Consider the following 23,243-nt stretch of genomic DNA (forward strand, 5'->3'; position numbering starts at 1 on the left):
GGGGAAACCTTTTTTTTAAAAAAAAACTACCTTTATCGTTGGTGCACTCCTGCGCACATGGCTCCATTAAGATATTGAACAAAATGGCTGTCGCGACGGGGCTTTCCTTTACCCCGTCATGTCGACTTCTAGCGTGGGCTGGCCCCTCCACACGCCCGGATTTTAAGGCAGGTCTAGCAAGGCCCTTGGTTTTCTAAAATTAATGCCAGAACTGGAGTGTCATTTGTGGCTGCTTTCAGATAATTTGCCATTCATGCTCGTGTGTGTGTGTGTGTGTGTGTGTGTGTGTGTGTGTGTGTGCACATGGGTGGTTAATAAGCCCCGGTGGCTTGTAAACCACTCTGTGTATGCTGCTCATGTGACACACACACACACACACACACAGAGGTGTTCTGATATGACCTGTTGTGAGGCTGCTGGATTGTTTGTTAACCAACCCAACCGCAACCACTCTGCCGACTTCAGGTGTTGCAACAAGGTGTACCGGCAGATCTGGCTGGCCTGTGACTGGAGCGTGCAGATTGGTTCAGAAGCCACTGTGGCAAACCCCCTTGCGTTGTGTGAACCAGCCTGATAGGTGCACTAAAATGTACACTGATGGTGCTATATAAATAAATAAATAAATAATAATAATAACAACAACTAAAGCTCTTGGCTGAAGCACCCACGATTTGGAACAGCTCCCAAGGAAAGTACACCTGGTCCCCCTTGCATGCAGTGAAGTTGAGTGGGCTTTTGTGGGATTAGGGTTGTTATCATGTCTTCTGCTGGTTTAAATTGCTGTGCTGTTTTTACTGTAATTTATTGTCGCTTCAGGCAATATTTTATCTTGCTTTGTATTATGTTGATACTTCTGTAAGCTTTGCTCATTAAAAAAAAAGAAGAAGAAGCAAGCAGGATGTAAATCATATTACAATAACAACCAACCAACCAATAACAACAGTGAAAGCCCCCAAACCCAGCGCTGAATAGAAAATATGGGCATGAGATAAACAAACCATGCGGGATTCCTAATTCCACATGGAAACAAAGCCCAGGGAATTTGGAACTCTCACATTGGGATGAAGCCAGTTTTGGGAGCGGCCGGCCGGCCTCTGGCAGTGTTTCTAAGGCAGTGGAAAGGACGGGCCGTGTGTCGCTCTTCTGACTTTGGAGTAGGCAATACTGGGCAGGAAGGACCAGTGGCCTAATTCAGTGTGAGGCACCTTTCATGCGGAAACATATGAAAACATACTGTGTGCTGGCTGCACTAGTGACCGGTGTGTTGCCGAGCCTGATTCAAAGTCCTGGTTTTGACCTTTAAAGGCCTAATCTACACCAAGCAGGACATTGCGCTATGAAAGTGGCGTGAAAACGGTGTGTAAGAGGCAGGAGCCACACCAAGCAGGATATAGCGGTAAGAAAGCAATCTATGGTCTGTGTCCTGGGCCCCAACAGTTGTCAGTGCAGTTCAATGCCGCTATAAAGCAGTCGTGTGGCTCCTGCCTTTTATATACCACTTTCATACCGCTATATCCTGCTTGGTGTAGATTGGGCCAAAAGCCTTAACCAGTTTGGAACCAAATTGCTTGAAGGACCACCTACACCCCTACCAGCCTGGCCGTACTTTAGAATCCGCAAGAAAAGCTTGTCTCACTTGCCCACCTGTGAGAGCAGTTAGGTGAGTGACGGTACCAGGCAGGGCCTTTTCCACAGTGACCCCACATCACTGGAATAAATTGCCATCCTTGGTCTGCCAGGCCCCATCACTGAAGGTTTTCAGTAAGGCCCTGAAAGCAGACGATTTGTTTTTTCTTTGTCCTTCCCCTGATATGTTCACTGATGTTGCTATTTTTATTGCTCTTTAAGACCATATCCGTTTCTGTTAGATGTTTTATTGCCTTGGGAGGGTTCCTGCCTAGAAAGGCGGCCAAGAAATATTTCAAGTAAATAAAATAATAACAAGACCACTGTTATTGCCCCTTGAGCAGATCTGAGTCGCATTCTTTACTCAGCTCCTTGCCTCAGTCAGAGGTCATGTACCTGGAAGCCAACACAAAGTAGAAGAAATGCAAAATGAGAACGCATTTCTCAAAAGTGCCAAAAGGGAACTTCGTTATTTGGGCCCAACACATTTCGGAAACGAAAGCTCCTTCATCAGGGCAATTTTCAGAAAATAACAATTACTCATTGGCCCCAGTGAATAACTTTGCATAAAAATTTCAATGAATAAAACATTGTAAATGCTATAAGAAAATAAACACATATATATTTTTAAAAAGTAAAAGTACAAACGTAAGGACAACAGAAATAATATTATAAAGTCCTATTGCAAACCTAGATAAAAAATACCATAAAGCAGTGTGTTGCCTTGGTTGCCTGCTTTTCAATCCCAGCTATATGGCAGTTGGGGGGGAACGACTTAATACCGTATTTCTTCGATTGTAAGACGCCATCGATTGTAAGACCTAGGCCATAGCTAGACCTAAGGTTTATCCCTGGATCGTCCAGGGGTCAGACCTGTTCATCTAGGTGACACACAGGGGATCCAGTGCTCAGGCAGGGGTGAACCCGGGATGGTCCCAGGATAAACCTTAGGTCTAGCTGTGGCCACACACTAATTTCAGTACCAGCAACAGAAAAAAAGCTTTGATTCTAAGAATAATAATTGCACCTGCGATTCTAAGATGCACCCCGATGCTTTTGAACTGTGGTGTTGGAGAAAAATGCTGAGAGTGCCTTGGACCGCAAGAAGGTCAAACCAGTCCATACTCCAGGAAATAAAGCCAGACTGCTCACTTGAGGGAATGGTGTTAAAGGCAAAACTGACGTACTTTGGCCACATAATGAGAAGACAGGATACCCTGGAGAAGAGGCTGATGCTAGGGAAAGTGGAAGGCAAAAGGAAGAGGGGCCGACCAAGGGCAAGATGGAGGGATGATATTCTGGAGGTGACAGACTTAACCTTGGGGGAGCTGGGGGTGGCGACGGCCAAGAGAAAGCTCTGGCGTGGGCTGGTCCATGAAGTCACGAAGAGTCGGAAGCGACTGAACGAATAAACAACAAATGGGGGGGGGAGTGCGACTTAGAATCAAAGAAATATGATAGTAAAGAAGAAATACTCTGTACATGCACAGAGGTAGCCTCCTCATGCCCCTCTCCCAGCTGAGCCCTTGGGCTGTTTTAATGATGAAGAGTGTTATTATTTCCCTTCACAGATGCTTCTCATGCATAGAGTAGAATCCAATGAATGGACGAAGGCGAACCTACCCAAGGTTCCCGCCCTGCTGAAATTTTGCAAAGCAAACAGTAGCTAATTAACTTGATCCCCGGCGAAGAGAGACATCTGCCGTGCTACTCTTGCAAAAGATCAAGCTCTCTTCTTTTTCCTTTCTCTCTTCCTTTTTCTTTTTTTAAAAGGAAGCATTTATAAAAAAATTAGAGGTACCAACCTGTGTAAATCCTTCAACAGTATTTGCATTTAAATTGAAAATGTGAATGCATCTGGTCTCATAAGTGCCAAGTAATTACTTGATATTAAAAAGTTTGGAGATGCCCTGGTAGGATAATGCCTCTCCACTTAATCGTGCTGACACTTTTTAAAAGTTGGGGATTTGTTAAATGCTGAGGAGCGAGGGAGGCGGCAGCGGAAGAAGCCGGCCTGGCCTCCGAAAGGAGGGGGGAAATTGGGAAGTGCTTGCGGATACAGGGAGCCTGTCTCGGGGGCTTTGGGATCCGTGTAATCTTGGTAGGCTTCCACAGGTGGGTTTGTGGATTTCTAGCACCTGTTGCAGGGTTGGAATCTATGCAGCTTTGGCAGTTGTCAGTAGGGGTGTCGGAGAAACCACAATTCAAGAAGGACGCAGACAAGCTGGAGCATGTTCAGAGGAGGGCAACTAGGATGATCAGGGGTCTGGAAACAAAGCCCTATGAAGAGAGACTGAAAGAACTGGGCATGTTAAGCCTGGAGAAGAGAAGATTGAGGGGAGACGTGATAGCACTCTTCAAATACTTAAAGGTTGTCACACAGAGGAGGGCCAGGATCTCTTCTCAATCCTCCCAGAGTGCAGGACACGGAATAACGGGCTCAAGTTAAAGGAAGCCAGATTCCAGCTGGACATCAGGAAAAACTTCCTGACTGTTAGAACAGTACGACAATGGAATCAGTTCCCTAGGGTGGTTGTGGGCTCTCCCACACTAGAAGCCTTCAAGAGGCAGCTGGACAGCCATCTGTCAGGGATGCTTTAGGGTGGATTCCTGCATTGAGCAGGGGGTTGGACTCAATGGCCTTGTAGGCCCCTTCCAACTCTGCTATTCTATGACTCTATCATTCTAAGTGAAAATAAAATTCATTTACGATGTATATTTTCTCCACCCCAGTGCAATGCCCTATAATATTCTTTTTATTATTTATTTATTTATATAGCACCATCAGTGTACATGGTGCTGTACAGAGTAAAACAATAAAATAGCAAAACCCTGCCGCATAGGCGTACATTCTGATAGAACCATAACAAAACAGTAAGAAGGGGAAGAGAATGCGCCAAACAGGCACAGGGGAGAGTAAAACTAACAGTATAAAAACATGCCCAGTTCTTTCAGTCTCTCTTCATAGGGCTTTGTTTCCAGACCCCTGATCATCCTGGTTGCCCTCCTCTAAACACTTGTTACTATTATTATTATTATTATTATTATTATTATTATTATTATTATTATTTCTACATTTACATCCCACCTTTTTTCATCTAGCAAGGATCCCTAGGCAACCTTCATAGTTCTCCTCCTCTCCATGTTTTTTCCATCACAGCAACCCTGTGAGGTAGGTTAGGCTGAGAGTCAGTGACTGGCTCAAAGTTGCTCAGTGACCTTCATGGGTGAGTGGGGTCCGGCACCGGGGTCTCCCCAATACCAGTCCAACACTCTAACCACAACGCCACACTGGCTCTCAGGTTGTGTCTTCACCCAGAGCTTATATTGAACTGAGGCTCACTGACACGTCGTCCTGTGATCTGCGTTCAGTCCCAAGGCTCTGACCCAGAACATATGAAAAAGAAAAAGTAGTTGCAGCAGAGAGACATGTGGAATCTTCTATTAGGAGCCATGGTGTCCGAGGACCCATCTGCCTCCTCTGTTTCCAGCATCAACCAGGCAGATGTCTCTGGCAGTTCCCATGATGGGCAGGAAGGTGAGAGCTAAGCCTGGCATTTGCCTGCAGCACCATGCATACTGCCTCTGGACACAGAGGTATCGCTTAACTATCATTGATAGCGTACACTACCCCTGTCGAGAAGATCACACACACACACACACATGGTGTCCTCTGAATGCATGAGTGGAGAGTGGGATTGTGCCACTAGCCATGTCCCTTCTGTGCCAGCGTGCCCTCCTACCACACATTCCAGCCACCACACAGTCAATGGCAGCCTGAAAGGCTCCCTCCATGTGCAGGGGTAAGCATCCACAGGGCTCCTGCACATGAACAGGAATCACGATTGGCAAGGATTCCTTTTCACGTGGAGCAGCCCTGCTGGTGTACACGCACGTGCATGCAGGGAGGCCCTTCAGGCGACTGCCAGGTGATAGGTTGCTGCCAGGTGATGTGCAACCAGCAGGCCCGCTCCTGCTCCCATGTTCAGTGAAATCTCACCGGGGGGGGGGGGGGGCGTCTGCTCAACACAGCTGCGATGGCCTGCGCATCTGCACTGGGCTGGGAATCCTCCTACACCATAAACCATCCTACACAACCAGATGTTATTGGACTTCATCCCTCTCACCATGTGCTCTCCTGGGTACAGCTGGTGAGAATTTCAGTCCAGCAAGAGCTGAGAAGATTCAGGATTTGCTCCCCTAAACATGCTTATCTTGGTGGCCCCTGTGTGAACAGAGTGCTGGACCAGATGGACCCTTGGTCTGATCCAGCATCAGGGCACTTCTGATGGTCTTATGCCCTCCTCTCTGGCCCTTGACTGCCCTTGGGTTTGGCCATTGAGTCTCTTCCTCCTTTTCTTGGTAAACGAATTTCTCTCCAGCCATCTTTCTTCCTCCTAACACCCCCCAACATAAGGAGTTGCATTAGAGTCAGACCCTTGGTCCACCTAGCCCAGTATTACGCACCCTGACCGGCAGCAACTCTCCAAGGCCTCCGACAGAGAGGCCTCCCCTATCTCCTGCTCCCTGGGATCATCTAACGTGGGGTTGCCAGGAATTGAACCTGGGGCCTTCTGTGTGCCAAGCGTGTCCTCAATCTTCCCTGCTAGACGCCCTCACTGCCAGACAGTTGTTCGGATTCGCTTTTTGAAATGTAGACTTGGGCTTGCGGGAGCAGAGGGAGAAAAACACACTCGTTCAGCTACTGGGCTTGGGGATGATTTCTTTTGCAATTAATATTTTTTGTGAAGCCAGAGACCTGCAAGGCTGACTGATGGACAGTAAAATGGGTCCCAGAGGGCCAAGAAGGTGACTTAAACTACAAGCACGGTCAAATTGCAAACAAAGCAACCGTCACGACTATTTCCAGGAGCCTGCCCAAACTTGCATGGAGTCTGTCAACGCACTTGCAGTCCAATTTGCTCCGTCTCCCAGGTCTGCTCCTTAATACAGTTGACGGCAAAGGCTTTGCCTGGTCAAACACATAAACATCGGCAGCAAACACAAAGCTAAGCATTCCCGGGTCTCCTGTGTGAGCTTAGGAGCGGGGGGGGGGGAGGGCTTTCGGTAACTATTCTAGCAGTGGCACAGAGCTGAAAGGCTGCATTTGATGCTATTCATGCCCAACTAAATGTGTGTTTGCAAGATAGGAACGTTTTGATGGATTAGAGGCGCACTTGGGGTTGAACAGGGCCAGGGGCACAGCTTCACCTGGAGAATGCAAATAGGGTTTAGTGAGGCACTTGCAACTTAACTTTGTACATTTGGAATGCAATTTATTGGGGGAGGGGACGGAGCGGCCTCTTGGCAAATCAGACTGCTATGGAGCTGTTGCGAAAGATTTTCTGGAGTGGACGAGTCTCCAGGGGTTGGAAGCACCTGATTGGAAAGCAGCCAGGCACGAAAAATGCCACGGTCCATATAGTTGTTGCTCTGATTTGATACTTGGACGGTCCCTTTCAGAGGGCTTTTTTGGCTGATATGATGGGTCTTGGGAAGATGCCTTGATCAGTCAGACAACTGGTCCATCTAATTCAAAAGTGTCTTCACCACAGGCAGGGAGGCGGCAGACTGTAACCTACTGGTAGATCTCTGGATGATCTGCAGTAAAATCTACATTTTTGTAAGCAGTTTTCCTAATATTTTTATTTATTTATTTATTACATGTTTATACCGCCCAATAGCCGAAGCTCTCTGGGCGGTTCACAAAAATTAAAACCATAATAAAACAACCAACAGGTTAAAAGCACAATTACAAAATACAGTATAAAAAGCACAACCAGGATAAAACCACGCAGCAAAATTGATATAAGATTATAATACAGAGTTAGAACAGTAAAATTTAAATTTAAGTTAAAATTAAGTGTTAAAATACTGAGGGAATAAAAAGGTCTTCCGCTGGCAACGAAAGGAATACAGTGTAGGCGCCAGGCGGACCTCTCTGGGGAGCTCATTCCACAGCCGGGGTGCCACAGCGGAGAAGGCCCTCCTCCTAGTAGCCACCTGCCTCGCTTCCTTTGGCAGGGGCTCACGGAGAAGGGCCCCTGTAGATGATCTTAAGGTCCGGGCAGGTACATATGGGAGGAGGTGTTCCTTCAAATAACCTGGCCCCAAACCGTTTAGGGCTTTAAATGTCAATACCAGCACTTTGAATCGGGCCCGGACCTGGACTGGCAGCCAATGAAGTTGTAAAAGGACTGGCGTAATGTGATCTCGCCGGCCAGTCCCTGTTAGTAAACGGGCTGCCCTGTTTTGTACCAGCTGAAGCTTCTGGACCGTTTTCAAAGGCAGCCCCACGTATAACGCGGTATGTATTTTAAATATTTCCTCCACAAATGTGTGTGTGTATGTGTGTTGATTGGAGAACTCCATTGCAAAATTTAGAGGAGTGCAAATTTCAAAAGACAATTGAGCTTCATTTCCTGTATTGGTTTGGAAGTGTGAATTCTGCTATGTTTGCATTAAAATGTGGACGAATCATTTCTTTTTCTGCCCTCCCTAATACGGAGGTCTTGTAAACGTGCCCACAATTCTGTGCATTCTTGGCTGCCTGACCGTAGGTTTTGGAAATGGAAAGAGCTTTGACAGATGGTGCCGGGAATAGGACAGTACAGAAGATTCATCAACTCAGACCAATCTCTTCTTGCTGGATCTGGCAGGCATTGCACCAGCCTCCATCCCTGGCAAGTTCTGTATCGAAGACTTGCCTGCTTATTCTTAGCCTTCCCCTTATTAAGTTTTATCGGACGGTACAGGTTTGTAACTGTAGTTGGTGTTATCGTGGTGCGGGGCAGGGCGGAAGCTTTCTCATCCCAGAGTGCAGGACATGGAATCATGTGCTCAAGTGACATGAAGCCAGATTCCGGCTGGACATCAGGAAAAACTTCCTGACTGTTAGAGCAGTACGACAATGGAACCAGTGACCTAGGGAGGTTGTGGGCTCTCCCACACTCGAGGCCTTCAACCATCTGTCAGGGATGCTTTAGGGTGGATTCCTGCATTGAGCAGGGGGTTGGACTCGATGGCCTTGTAGGCCCCTTCCAACTCTGCTATTCTATGATTCTGTTCTCCTTAGGTGAGTTAAGCAACAGTCCAATCACTTGCGTGACATAGTGGCCGTCACTACATCTTATGGTAGTGAGTTCCATAACTTAACTATGTGCTGTGTGCAGAAGTCCTTCCTTTTATCTGTCTGGAATCTGCCACCAATCAGCTTCATGGGAGGACCCCTTTGGGTTCTAGTATTTTGAGAGAGAGAGAGAGAGAAATCTCTCCCTCTCCACATTCTCCACACCATGCATCATTTTGTACACCTCCACCATGTCTCCCCTCAGCCTCCTCTTCTCCAAGCTAAACAATCCCAGTTGTTGTAACCTTCCCTCAAAGGGGAGATGCTCCAGCCCCTTCATCATCTTATTTGCCCTTTTCTGCACTTTTTCCAGCTTTATAATATCCTTTTTTAGATGTGGCGATGAGCATTATGGGCCTGCTCCAGTCCCAGCTGTGGGCGCTGTCTTAAGTCAGGGCTGGGGAACCCAACGGCCCATCAGTTGTTGTTAGACCACAACGCACGTGATCCTGACAGCTTACAAATGCTGAAGGAATCATAGCCAGAGAATTGAGTGCAGATGTGAGCTCAGTCCTGGGCCCAGGGCTCGTCAACATTTCTATTAATGATTTGGACAAGGAGGTGCAGGGAACTGACACAAAATTGGGTGGGATAGCTAATACCCTGGAAGACAGAAACAAACTTCCAAGTGATCTTGATAGGCTGAAAACAACAAAATGAAATTTAATAGGGATAAATGCCAAGTTCAGCATTTAGGAAATAGAAACCAAATGCACAGTTACAAGATGGGGGATACTTGGCTCAGCAATACTACAAACGAGAAGGATCTTGGAATTGTTGTAGATCGCAAGCTGAATAGGAGCCAACAGTGCGATAAGGCTGCAAGAAAGGCAAATGCTATTTTGGGCTGCATTAATAGAAGGATAGCTTCCAAATCACGTGAGGTACTGGTTCCTCTCTATTCGGCCCTGGTTAGGCCTCATCTAGAGTATTGCGTCCAGTTCTGGGCTCCACAATTCAAGAAGGATGCAGACAAGTTGGAGCGTGTTCAGAGGAGGGCAACCAGGATGATCAGGGGTCTGGAAACAAAGCCCTATGAAGAGAGACTGAAAGAACTGGGCATGTTTAGTCTGGAGAAGAGAAGACTGAGGGGAGACATGATAGCACTCTTCAAATACTTGAAAGGTTGTCACACAGAGGAGGACCAGGATCTCTTCTCGATCCTCCCAGGACATGGAATAATGGGCTCAAGTTAAAGGAAGGCAGATTCCAGCTGGACATCAGGAAAAACTTCGACTATTAGAGCAGCACGACAATGGAACCGGTTCCCTAGGGAGGTTGTGGGCTCTCCCACACTGGAGGCCTTCAAGAGGCAGCTGGACAACCATCTGTCAGGGATGCTTCAGGGTGGATTCCTGTATTGAGCAAGGGGTTGGACTCAATGGCCTTGTAGGCCCCTTCCAACTCTGCTATTCTATGATTCTATGATTTATATGTTCATTATGCTGTTAATATGTGTGTGGGGGGAGAGGGGAATGGTCCTGCTGTCAACTTCGGATGTCCTCGTAAGTTCTGCCCCAGTGTGTCTGGCTGAGCTTCCGGCAAATGTGCAAAATGTTTGTTATTAGCTTAGAAACGGTGTCCTGACACAGAGACAAGGAGCAAGTCCATCGCCTTTGCCATTCGTAGCGCTCATGTCACTCTCCGCTGGCTGTGAGTAATTCAGCTTATGGGTCCAGGCAAACGAATGTTCAGCCTTGTCCTAATTTCACCCGGGCGGATTCCTCACGGAAACGCTGTGCAGGCCGCAGCCAAAGAAGCAGAGCGGCTCAGAAATGGCAAAATCTGTGTTGGGCTGCGGAGTCCGTGACCACGGCAGCCAAAACCGGCATTTCAGTATTTGTCTTCAAGAGTTTACATTTAGCCTGGGTATTTACTTAATAAAATGACTCGCCGTTGTCTTTCTCCTTGTGGGCATTTTCCACTATGAGGCAAAGCAGACGCACGGATGCAGCCAGAAATTATATAAGGAGCGTCAGCAGGCACAAAGGTTGTGCACAGATAGCATCTCTGCAGCCCACTCCGTTTCCTGAAGCCCGGTGCGATAGACTCTCATTAATTGGAGTGCTTCCCCCGCAACACACACACACACACACACACAACACACACATTTTATTCATTTTTTCCTACTAGCTGTCGCCTGGGCTGGGATGCAAAAATCGCCGCCAGGTGCCCTGTGAGTTATTTCCAGTTGTTAATTTCATGTTCCGTTTGGACATCCTTTGTCTCGATCCAGCACATTTTCAAGAGGATTTATGGGATGCCCCACCCCACCTTGTTCAAAGGTTAAGTGAGGGCAGGCAAGGTGTCGTAGCGGTTGCTTCTCATTGGCCCTGTGCCTGTAGCCTAACAATGTTGTTTTATACTTTGAATGTTTTTAATTTTTGTGAACCGCCCAGAGAGCTCCGGCTATTGGGTGGTATAGAAATGTAATAAATAAATAAATAAATAAATAAATAAATAAAGCACCCTGTCCAGCCCCTGGAGCAAGTTTCCTCAAGAAGGGGTAGCGTCGAATTCGGATCCTGCCAAAGACATGGGAGAAGTTATTGCTTAGAGCATGGCCAGCCCTCCAAAGCTCACCCCCTCCTCCATAGGCAGGGATGATGTCTCCTATGGCAATCTCTCTCTGACTCACGTTGTGTTTGCCTCATTTTCAGCCTTGAAGAAAGGGCGGTTCTGGATCACACCCGACCCTTATCATAAAGACGACAACATCCAGATTGGAAGGGAAGTCAAGATCTCTTGCCAGGTGGAGGCGGTTCCTTCTGAAGAGCTCACATTCAGCTGGTTTAAAAATGGCCGGCCGCTGCGCAGCTCCGAGAGGATGGTCATTACCCAGACGGACCCCGACGTCTCCCCAGGAACCACCAACTTGGACATCATTGATCTGAAATTCACCGACTTTGGGACGTACACATGCGTCGCATCGCTGAAGGGAGGTGGCATATCGGATATCAGCATCGATGTCAACATTTCCAGCAGCACAGGTGAGGGGGCTTCCGTAACTCCTTGGGCATCTGCTTGGGTAACAAAAGATACATATGTTCGAATGGGGGTAGGGAGTGGGCAAGAGATGACATGGGGATTCAGGTGGGTGCGTTGTAGAAGGGAGAAAGGAAATGCTGGTTAGGAAGCCTCGTTGTCACGGGGGCACATTGGTTCCACTGCTAGCACTAGGGCGGGGTTCAGAGAGTAGACCTGGATGACTGCACCGGACCCCCTCTTGCAATTGTGTTTTGGGTGCCGCAGGCTACTACACCATTTTACATCTCAATGAAGCATTGGGGAAATCACCTCCCCTATGAGGGAAGGTTACATCAACTGGGATTGTTTAGCTTGGAAAAAAGGAGGCTTAAGGGGAGACAGGATAGAGGTGTGGAGAATGTGGACGGGGAGACATTTTTCTCCCTCTCTCAAAATACTAGAAACCAGTGGGTCCATCCCATGAAACTGATGGGTGGGAGATCCAGGACAAATAAAAGGAAGCACTCCTTCACACAGCGCATAGTTAAATTATGGAACTCACTACCACAAGATGTAGGGATGGCCATCAATTGGGATGGCTTCAAAAGGGGGTGGGATAAATTCCTGGAGGGGAAGGCTATCCATGGCTACTAGCCCTGATGGTTGGGTGCGATCTCCAGTATCCGAGGCAGTAAGCCTGTGTGCACCAGTTGTTGGGGAACATGGGTGGGAGGGTGCAGTTGCACCATGTCCTGCTTGTGGGTCCTTGGTTGACAGCTGGTTGGCCGCTGTGTCAACAGAGTGCTGGACTAGATGGACCTTTGGTCTGATCCAGCATCAGGGCACTTCTGATGTTCTTAATTTGGGGGCAAGGTGTCACCAATATGCTGATGACACTCTATTGCTTCTAATTCAGATGTGATGACCTAGACTAATGCATGACCTGGGTGCACGACCTAGACTAGTGCTTGAATTCAGTGGTGGGTTGAATGAGGACCAGTAATCTGCAGCTAAATCCCAGTAATACAGGGACAGTGGATGAGTGGTTCCCAGGTCCTGGAATTAGGGAGTTTACCTATTGTGTATGAGGTTGCACACCCAGTGAAGGAACAGGGGTGCAGTCTGGCGATGCTCTTAGTTTCAGCATTGTCATTGGAGCACCATGTGAAGAGGCCACATTTTACCAGCTTCAGTGGGCCTGCCAGCCACACCCCTTCCAGGACTGGGGTAGCTTAGCTATGGTGATCCATGCATTCGTAATCTCAGGACCGGATTACTGTAATGCACTTTATGTGGGGCTGCCCTTGAGGCTGGTTTGGAAGCTGCAACTAATGTAAAATGTTGCAACAAGGCTGTTGGGTGGGGTGGGCAAACAAGTAGTGTTCTCATTCACCAAGGGCCTTCCTAGACGAGGCCTTAGCTTGCCTTCTGACCCGTTTTCCCTGCTGTGCGTCCAGATGACGCACAGGGGAATCCGGCGGCAGGCCGCAGTGAGGCCTGGTTTAGCGCGCCGTAAGCTAAGTCGCTTATGGCGTGCTTTTTCCCCAGCTCCAGCCTCAGGCCGGGGCTGGGGAACGTCTAGCGACTTCCACGGCCTTTTGCGGCTCCTCGCCTTGCGAGGAGCCGCAAAAAGCCACAGACCTGCCTGGCACAGCGCTCATACGAGCGCTGTGCCCATCGGCCCAGGGGGGGGGGAAGAGAGGGGAGGGCGAAGGATGGCAGGGTGGGTGGCAAGGGGGGAGGGGGGAGATCGCGCCGCCGCCGCCCGAGCAAGCAGCTGAGCGGCGCTTGCCTGGGCAATGCCTGGCAAATGCCAGGCATTGCCCGCTGGGCAAGCGCCGCTCGGCTGCTTGTTCGGGCGGCGCGCGGCGTGATCTCCCCCCCTCCCCCCTTGCCACCCACCCTGCCATCCTTCGCCCCCCCCCCGTTTTTTAAAAATAATTTAAAAAAACCCCTTACCTTGTTCGCCGTCTTCGAGCCACACGCGGCCCCTTTAAACAAAAACAAAAAATGGCGGACGACGCAGGGCCTGCGTCTCCGCCGTCTGGAAGCCCGGGGGAGGCGCGCTAACGTTAGCGTGTCCCGGCCCCGCCTCCCTGCCGGCGTAAGCCGGCAGGTCTAGTAAGGCCCCAAGATTCTCCAAAAAAAAACCAGTTTGCTGCTCATCTCCCCTAAATTTGCACTCACATTTGCAATCATGGTTGGTTTTGTACAAATGGGGAAATTGCACAAAATAAACAGCTATCGAACATGCAAGTTGCGCAAATAATTTCCAAATTGGTGCAATTCTCCCCCCACCCCCACCCCCTGGTCAAACCTACGCACGGGCGATTTAAAATGTCTGCATTTTGAGAAAGATGTGCATTTTTCAAGCATACGTTTTGAAAAAAGTGAAGGTGAATCCGGGAATTAGCCGACTTTTTCAGAGAAAACGCGCTCGTGCTTGCATTCAGGACTGCGGACAGGGCATTTCCAAGTGATTTGCAAACTGAAATGCTGTTCTTAAACATCCCCACCTGGGTTGCCTCACCGGACACAAGGAACACCTGTGCTGAAAGAGCTGCACTGGGTGCCTGGGTTCCTTCTTCGGCTTTCGCGTGATGGGAAAGCGTCTCCCGCTGCACATTTCACAATGAACTCCTATCAGATTTGGGGTTTGATTCAGATCAGATTCTACATAACTCTCTTAAGCTTAGCCCAGGGATCCTAATTAGTGTGTTAGTTATGGGCAAACGTTCCTCGAGTGAGTTCATTGTTTACTCAGATGAAAGTTTCCCCTGAAAGCAAACTCTCATTCCATGTAAACAGGCTTTTGCACGTAGCTGTAATAGTTCGGAATCGCGGAGTGTCTCCTTGGAGCCAGAGTTGTCCAGGCAATGAAGGCAACAAGGGAAGCTATTAAGGAGAGAATGTGACAACTGCAGATGGGCTGCTGTGTGCTCCTCCTCCTTATGGAGCTAGAGGGTTGGTGGCGACGGAGGCAGCGTGGAGGGAAGCAGCCCTGGATTAGGAAAGGAAAGGCTTAACCCTCCCCCACGCAGAGCATGCGCAGAAATGGCCTGGTTCACATACAGACCCCTCATGCTTTGAATCTCGTGATGGATTCCTTTCTTAGCAGCGGATTTGTAAACCGCTGGTCCGGGGTCGTTAAAAAGCTTCGCGTTATGAATGGGCGAGGTTTGACTAGCGAGCAGACTAATTACGAAATGGGGCAGCATCACTAATCCTAATGGCGATTGTTGACTGCAGCAGCAGCCGTTGGTGCCAGAAGCCACGGGCTTCCTGACACCATCCAGGCCTGGTCTACCGGACACCCATGCAAAGAAGCTTGCTGATCATTGGGAGCCAGAGAAGAACTGCAGGGGCACAGGAGAGGGCTGTGGTGGTGTCATTTTCATAGATCTGGAAAAAACTTTGCTCAGGGGAGCAGAGGGTTTTGTTGCTTATCATACAATCATAGAATAGCAGAGTTGGAAAGGGCCTACAAGGCCATCGAGTCCAAGCATCAGTTCGTTGGTTTCTGTTCACCACTCTGCTGCTAAGATCATCTTCTTGGCTCGCCGCTCTGACCGTGTTACTCCACTTCTGAAATCTCTTCATTGGCTTCCAATTCACCCCAGAATTCTCCTGTTGACCTACAAAGCTTTTCACTGTCTAGCTCCTTCCTATCTCTCCTCTCTCATCTCACACTATCGCCCCGCTCGTGCTCTTCGCTCCTCTAATGCCATGTTTCTCACCTGCCCAAGGGTCTCTACTTCCCTTGCTCAGCTTCGTCCATTTTCTTCTGCTGCCCCTTACGCCTGGAACGCTCTTCCAGAACATTTGAGAACTACAAGTTCAATCGCAGCTTTTAAAGCTCAGCTAAAAACTTTTCTTTTTTCTAAAGCTTTTAAAACTTGATTTTGTTCTGACTTTATACTGTTAGTTTTACTCTACCCTGTGCCTGTTTGGTGCATTCTCTTCCCCTTCTTATTGTTTTATTATGATTTTATTAGAATGTAAGCCTATGCGGCAGGGTTTTGCTATTTTATTGTTTTACTCTGTACAGCACCATGTACATTGATGGTGCTATATTATTAATAATAATAATAATAATAATAATAATAATAATAATAATGCATCCCTGACAGATGGTTGTCCAGCTGCCTCTTGAAGGCCTTCAGTGTGGGAGAGCCCACAACCTCCCTAGGTCACTGGTTCCATTGCCATACTGCTCTAACAGTCAGGAAGTTTTTCCTGATGTCCAGCTGGAATCTGGCTTCCTTTAACTTGAGCCCGTTATTCCGTGTCCTGTAGTCTGGGAGGATGGAAGCTATACTTCTATTAATGCAGCCCAAAATAGCATTTGCCTTTCCTGCAGCCATATCGCACTGTTGGCTCATATTCCGCTTGCGATCTACAACAATTCCAAGAACCTTCTCGTCTGTAGTATTGCTGAGCCAAGTATCCCCCATCTTGTAACTTGTCAATGTCTTTTCTTTCCATTCACCCTTGACTGCCAAGGGCATTCCACACCCTTTGTAGAACTGTGTGGAATGCCCTTGTTGCTCGAGGAGAACAGGAACACACAGTAAATGATTTTCAGGCACAACAACAAAATGGTGCTGTTGGGGTGGGGTGTGCACACGCATGTGTAGAGAGCTTCGGCTATTGGGCGGTATAAAAATATAATAAATAAATAAATAAATAAATAAATAAATAAATAAATAAAATAAATCGAGGGAATTTTGGGGATGCCTTGTGCATGATGTGTGGAGAGTTGGTGCAGACTGTGTGTGACCATCTCACTAGGACGAAGCTGAGAGGGCCGTTCTGCACGGCACAGCGTGTCTTCTGCAGCAGAAAGTAACCAATGCGTTACTGTTACTCATGATGGATTCCATTGGAAGCGTGAATGGATGTATTGGGAGTAGCCATCTAATGGTAAACAAGAGTGTGTTCCATAACTTCTTCAGCGAGTCATAGTTTTTGCCACTTCTCACGTTCAGTGCCTCACACTGCGCAAAGAAAAGTTAAAAGGAGGAGAGAAAAGTCCTGAGGTAGAAATAATCTCCTGTCGAGTGTGCTGTGGGACCTTCACACTCCTAAGACAAACTATAAACATCTCGTCGGTAAGCATGTGAACGTGGTCCGTGTTGTATCGCCGTTTGTGGTTGTGAGGAAAGCTGGTTTTATTTATTTATAGTTTGCTTGTTTGAAGAATCACGCCCCACTTTTCTGTATAAAGCACATTCAAAGTGTCTTGCTAAAATAATATATTGTAAAACCCATAAAACACAAGAAAAGACTTCATTACAAGAAAAACAGATCAAATTACAAGAAAAAACCGTTCAAAGTATTAAAATCATTGTCGTACCTTTAAACCAAGGGCAGAACAGAACAGCTCAGGATAAAAACAGGAACACAACACGCCAACCCACACTTAAGCTTTGGTGTAATAATAAATATTTCCATGATCTTTAACATGCATGCGTGTGTGCACATGCACACACATATGCTCACACTCTCTCTCTCTCTCACACACACACACACATACACACTGTATTCCAAGCATGAAAGTACAGAGATCCCAGGTTTCTCGTGGTGATTACATACTGAGAGAGATTCCCTAACTTTTCCTGATTCCAGTAGTATCCTCCCCATTGAAGCCCAGAGAAGAAGGAAGTGTGCCATGTTTGAGCTGGGTTGGACTTCTCTTGGATATTTCAGCATTCCAAAGGTCAGTTCCCCCCGCACACACACACACCACCCTGATGTTTCATTTCAACCAGGATGATCAGGGGTCTGGAAACAAAGCCCTATGAAGAGAGACTGAAAGAACTGGGCATGTTTAGCCTGGAGAAGAGGAGATTGAGGGGAGACATGATAGCACTCTTCAAAGACTTAAAAGGTTGTCACCCAGAGGAGGGCCAGGATCTCTTCTCGATCCTCCCAGAGTGCAGGACACGGGATAACGGGCTCAAGTTAAAGGAAGCCAGATTCTAGCTGGACATCAGGAAAAACTTCCTGACTGTTAGAGCAGTACGACAATGGAATCAGTTACCTAGGGAGGTTGTGGGCTCTCCCACACTAGAGGCCTTCAAGAGGCAGCTGGACAACCATCTATCAGGGATGCTTTAGGGTGGATTCCTGCATTGAGCAGGGGGTTGGACTTGATGGCCTTGTAGGCCCCTTCCAACTCTGCTAATCTATGATTCTATGATTTAGCACAATTCGGACTTTTACTGCAGATCGCCTCCCAATCTGTGTTCAGTCCAAAAAGTACGAACTGGGTAAACTGCTCAAAAGTGCCCTGAAACAATTTCTCATGTGTCCCAACGCCCAGCACATCTGAAGGGCACCAGGTTAGGGAAGTCTGAGTTTGTGGTATTGCATCATTCCTGTAAATGGTTAGAGAGTGGTGTGGCTTCCCTCCCCCCCTTGCGTTTTTGACAGTATGATTCATGGCTTGAACATGGGCTTCAGTGCTTGATCAAAGCTCCTTGGGCTATGATGTGGCAGGTCAGGGTGGGCTGCTCTCCTTTCATCTGAACTTTAATCGACAAAAGGCATTTGCTAATTAAATGTCACTCTCTTGCTAGACCGTGGGCCCGGGTCCGAACTTGTGGAGTGCTCTGTTCTCTGGGCGGCTTTGACTGGTGTAACAGCGGCTAACCCTCCCTTCCTTTCAGTTCAAAAGTGCTTATTAAAATTTATTAAGAAGTTGAGTCTGCTGCCTTAATGACGAAAGCAAATTTCAAGGCTATAATTAATGGCTTGGTCAAGACATTTTTGAACTGAAAGCATTATTTGGAGCGATCCAGTCTATAACTTAAAAAAAACACCACCCCTTTTGGTATTACTGTGTGTTGTCTGAAAGCAAATGTCCATTTTAATAGGGAAGTAAATTATTTTTTTGTCGCTTCCTTTTATCCACTTCCAGTGCTGTACGTAACAGGTTCAGGGGCAGATGAAGTGCGGGTGGACCTGCTTTTGTTTTTTTAATACGTGTTCTTTTTTCATTTTCATGTAGCATTGTCAAAGCCATCTGATCATTATATAAATGAAATACCATAGACATTAGGGCCTCTTTCGGTGTTTACTCATGAATCATGATGGATTTGTTTTATGTAATGTCTTAATAGCTCTTTTCCTTCTGCTGCCCAAACAGTAGCTATATTTGCAAATGTTTCCTCAGAAACAAACACAAATCAACAGGATAGGATCTAAGAGAAAAAGCCTAGAATTGGGGATGGAGAATGAGTGTGAGAAATGATGATGATGATGATGATATGAGAGATTGAGAGACACACACAGAGAGAGAGAGATTGAGATTGAGAGGAACCAGGAGCATGAAGCTTCTCAAAGTTTTCCCAATGAGAAGATCAGTCATGGTGTTTGAGTTGCCCTGAAGGACATCTTGACAAGCACAGCAATCACAGAATCATAGAATCATAGAATAGCAGAGTTGGAAGGGGCCTACAAGGCCATTGAGTCCAACCCCCTGCTCAGGGCAGGAATCCACCCTAAAGCATCCCTGACAGAGGGTTGTCCAGCTGCCTCTTGAATGCCTCGAGTGTGAGAGAGCCCACCACCTCCCTAGGTAACTGATTCCATTGTCGTACTGCTCTAACAGTCAGGAAGTTTTTCCTGATGTCCAGCTGGAATCTGGGTTCCTTTAACTTGAGCCCGTTATTCTGTGTCCTGCACTCTGGGAGGATCGAGAAGAGATCCTGGCCCTCCTCTGTGGGACAACCTTTCAAGTATTTGAAGAGTGTTATCATGTCTCCCCTCAATCTTCTCTTCTCCAGGCTAAACATGCCCAGTTCTTTCAGTCTCTCTTCATAGGGCTTTGTTTCCAGACCCCTGATCATCCTGGTTGCCCTCCTCTGAAGACGCTCCAGCTTGTCTGCGTCCTTCTTGAATTGTGCAGCCCAGAACTGGACGCAATACTCTAGACGAGGCCTAACCAGGGCCGAATAGCGAGGAACCAGGACCTCCCGTGATTTTCAATTCATTGCAATCTTACAATTTTTCATTGCATTCTCACATTGCAATGAAAAGTTGTTCGAAGTCATGCTGCCTGCCCACATTAGTCCAGGATGTGACACGACACAGCCAGCCAGAACCCCCATATGAACGTAAGATGCACCGTGCCAAATGCCCTCTGTGGTACCTCTACTGAATGAGGCAAGGCCACAAGACAGGCCTTCTCTGTGGTAGCACCCTGTCTACAGAACTTAGGACCCTGGGAGATTTGCTTGGCATTGTTGACTTTTCAACAGTAGGTGAAGGTGTGTGTGCGTTTTAAAACATCCCAGGCTTTTGACATCTGAAGAAAGTTTATTACTGAAGATAGCATTCTGATTCTTCCTGCTGTTTTAACTGACGTTGTTTTCGTGTGTGTGTGTGTGTGGTTTAAGGTCATGCATTTTTTTTTTAGGATTAAGCCTCTTTTACGATAAACTGCTCAGATAATTTCTGCTGAAGTGCCGTATCTAAGTTTAGTAGAAAGAAAGAAAGAAAGAAAGGCATTGATACACCAAATGTGCCATTGTGAATAGTGATCCATGAAGGTAGAAGATTTGAAAACAAACACACAAACATTGGTGGTGTATTATTATTATTATTATTTATTATTAATAATAATATTTATTTATAAAGCGCCATCAATTTTCATGGCGCTGTACAGAATAAAACAAAACAAGACAATCCGCCATATGGCTTACAACAGCCTTCCTCAACCTGGGGTGCTCCAGATGTGTTGGACTGCATCTCCCAGAATGCCCCAGCCTGGCTGGGGCATTCTGGGAGTTGTAGTCCAACCCTTCTGGAGCGCCCCAGGTTGAGGAAGGCTGGCTTACAATCTAAGATCACCGTAACAGACAGGGGAGGGAGGGGAAAAACCAATAGGGGTAGGGGACATTAAAACTAAATATAGACTAGTATGACCACGCTACGGTTAAAAAGCTTTTGAGAAAAGAAATATTTTCAAGTGAGATTTAAAAACAGAAATTGACCGCAAATGCACTGGAAGAGAATTCCAGGTATTCTCTTTATGCCAGCAAACAACAGGTGAGGCAAGGTGGTTGATAAATAGCTATTTATTCACCGAGATATAGATGAAAGGGTGCCCAACCCGTCTGTATGGGGTTGCACCCTGAGGCAGCAGATTCATACCGTGCAGGGCTCTTCTCCTGGCATCATCTTTGTCGCTTGAGGTTCAGGGGGGCGCAGAGGCACGGAGGGTCTTCCGCTCTTTACTTGAACCTGCTGTGAGCACCCACAGGTGTACAGGGCTCTTCAAGGGAATCGCTGTTTTGAAAATGGTGACTCCCTTGAAGAAGCACGGATCGTTGTGGCCCTCATGATGGGTTCCGGTAAGGAGCAGGGGACTCGTGCGGATCTGCTTCAGTTCAGGACCAATTTGGGTTGAATTGGCACACTTCAGCTTCGAATTCGGATCCAGAGCCAAAACAGTGCACAGCCCTCATGTGTGTGTGTGTGTGTTTGCTGTCTGTTTACATGTGTGCATGAATACCTATAGCGTAGCATCGTTTTCTTTCATCTGTAAACCGCCCAGAGAGCTTTGACTATTGGGCAGCATAGAAATGAAATATAATGAAATGAAATGTACCAGCCGGTTAGCTCCTACTGACAACAACCAGCCTCATCCAGACATGGACTGCATGCCACGTGACTAGTTCCTTCGTGCTCAAGGGCCTCTGGGAATTGGCCTGAAAGCAAGAGTAACGTCTACTGCTGGTGTTGTTGATGGAGCATCAAGCATGGACCATTAAGCCTGACCGGGTCACCCGTTGGACCAGTCACCCGTCTTCATACGATTGACCTGCCTCACAGGTTTGTTGAGAGGATAGAGTGGAAGGAAAGCTATTAAAGGCATTGAAAGAGAGGGGGAGGGGGAGGGGGAGGGGGAAACGACGACCACAGCAACAAGAGCCACCTTGCCCACCTCGCTGTTCTTTGTGCACCGAAAAGTGCTGCCGGAGTGTTGGCATTAACATGAATATCTGATTGATTTCTGGAAAGTTGATTTTGTTATTGTTTATATTGTTATGCACATCACAATTCTCTGAGCAATAAGATTCCAGTGGTTCTGGCGTTTACTCGGGGTTTGATTTCCTTGGAATGAGGTTAGTGGAGACTGACTGGTACTTTGTAATATCTGCATTTATTTGCGAAGATACAAGTTGAGCATAATGGAGGTTCACAATATTAACACCCCGACAGATGTCCCAAAGTTCATGCATCAGAACAGTTTTATGTGAGTTTTATTGTTCTGCTGCTTTTATTGTACTGGGCTGAAAACAACAGAATGAAATTTAATAGGGATAAATGCCAAGTTCTACATTTAGGAATTAGAAACCAAAGGCACAGTTACAAGATGGGGGATACTTGGCTCAGCAATACTACAAACGAGAAGGATCTTGGAATTGTTGTAGATCGCAAGCTAAATAGGAGCCAACAGTGCGATATGGCTGCAAGAAAGGCCAATGCTATTTTGGGCTGCATTAATAGAAGTAGAGCTTCCAAATCACGTGAGGTACTGGTTCCTCTCTGTTCGGCCCTGGTTAGGCCTCATCTAGAGTATTGCGTCCAGTTCTGGGCTCCACAATTCCAGAAGGACGCAGACAAGATGGGGCGGGTTCAGAGGAGGGCAACCAGGATGATCGGGTCTGGAAACAAAGCCCTATGAAGAGAGGCTGAAAGAACTGGGCCTGTTTAGCCTGGAGAATAGAAGATCGCGAGTAGCCGGGAAAAGCAGCAGACAGAGCGCAGCGCTCCGCAGGAGTGCTGTGTTGGAAGTAACTACTCAAGAATAAGCAGAGTGTATTAGAAGCTTCTCTCAGTAGAAACGCAGCAAAGACCCAATAAAGCTCAAATAATTGGTTAAGTTGAAAACAGAGCTTTTACTGACATAAAGGTTGATTGAATAAATTACAGCACACACATACTCACAACGATCACATCTGATAACAGCAGTAGCAGTAATGACAATGGTAATGGTAACATACACAACACAGATATATATATATATATATATATATATATATATATATAGTGCAAAAACTGTACAGTCATCCCAGCCACTAATTGACTAATTGACTAATCATCCCCATGCCACCAATAATGCAATAATTACATTGTCCAGATGGTGGCCTTGACATTTAAAAGTATTTCTTCATGTTTCTTCAGGTCTTCTGCCAATGGGCATGCTAAAGCTCAGGAATAAAGTAAAACTGATCCATTCCAGGATCCAACATGCTGGGCCCATTGGGGCAGGGGGAGAGATTGGGGGGGGGGAGATCGCGGGGGGGGGGGAACCGGAGATGGGGGGGAAACCGGAGCTGGGGGCGAGCAAGGCACCCTTTAAAAAAACCACTTATCTTGATCGCTGGTGCACTCCTGTGCACCTGGCCCTTCAAAAAATAAAAAATGGCGGACACGACAGGTCCTTCCTGCAGCCCGTTGCGTCTGACGTGTAGACTGGGGCGACAGCCCACGCTACTTGTAGCTAGGG

The 23,243-nt window shown here is 47.1% G+C and overlaps 1 protein-coding gene across 1 annotated transcript in view; it reads left to right on the top strand.

Annotated features, from left to right (window-relative positions):
* Positions 1–23,243, top strand: part of MDGA2 (MAM domain containing glycosylphosphatidylinositol anchor 2) — a 511,487-nt gene that overhangs the window by 314,963 nt on the left and 173,281 nt on the right. The window contains exon 7 of the mRNA XM_063118281.1: positions 11,416–11,745. Within this exon, the coding sequence (XP_062974351.1) occupies positions 11,416–11,745 (330 nt within the window). The remainder of the gene's footprint in view (positions 1–11,415; positions 11,746–23,243) is intronic.

Source organism: Elgaria multicarinata, chromosome 2, assembly GCF_023053635.1.
Source record: "Elgaria multicarinata webbii isolate HBS135686 ecotype San Diego chromosome 2, rElgMul1.1.pri, whole genome shotgun sequence".
In the NCBI taxonomy this organism is placed as follows: Eukaryota; Metazoa; Chordata; class Lepidosauria; order Squamata; family Anguidae; genus Elgaria; species Elgaria multicarinata.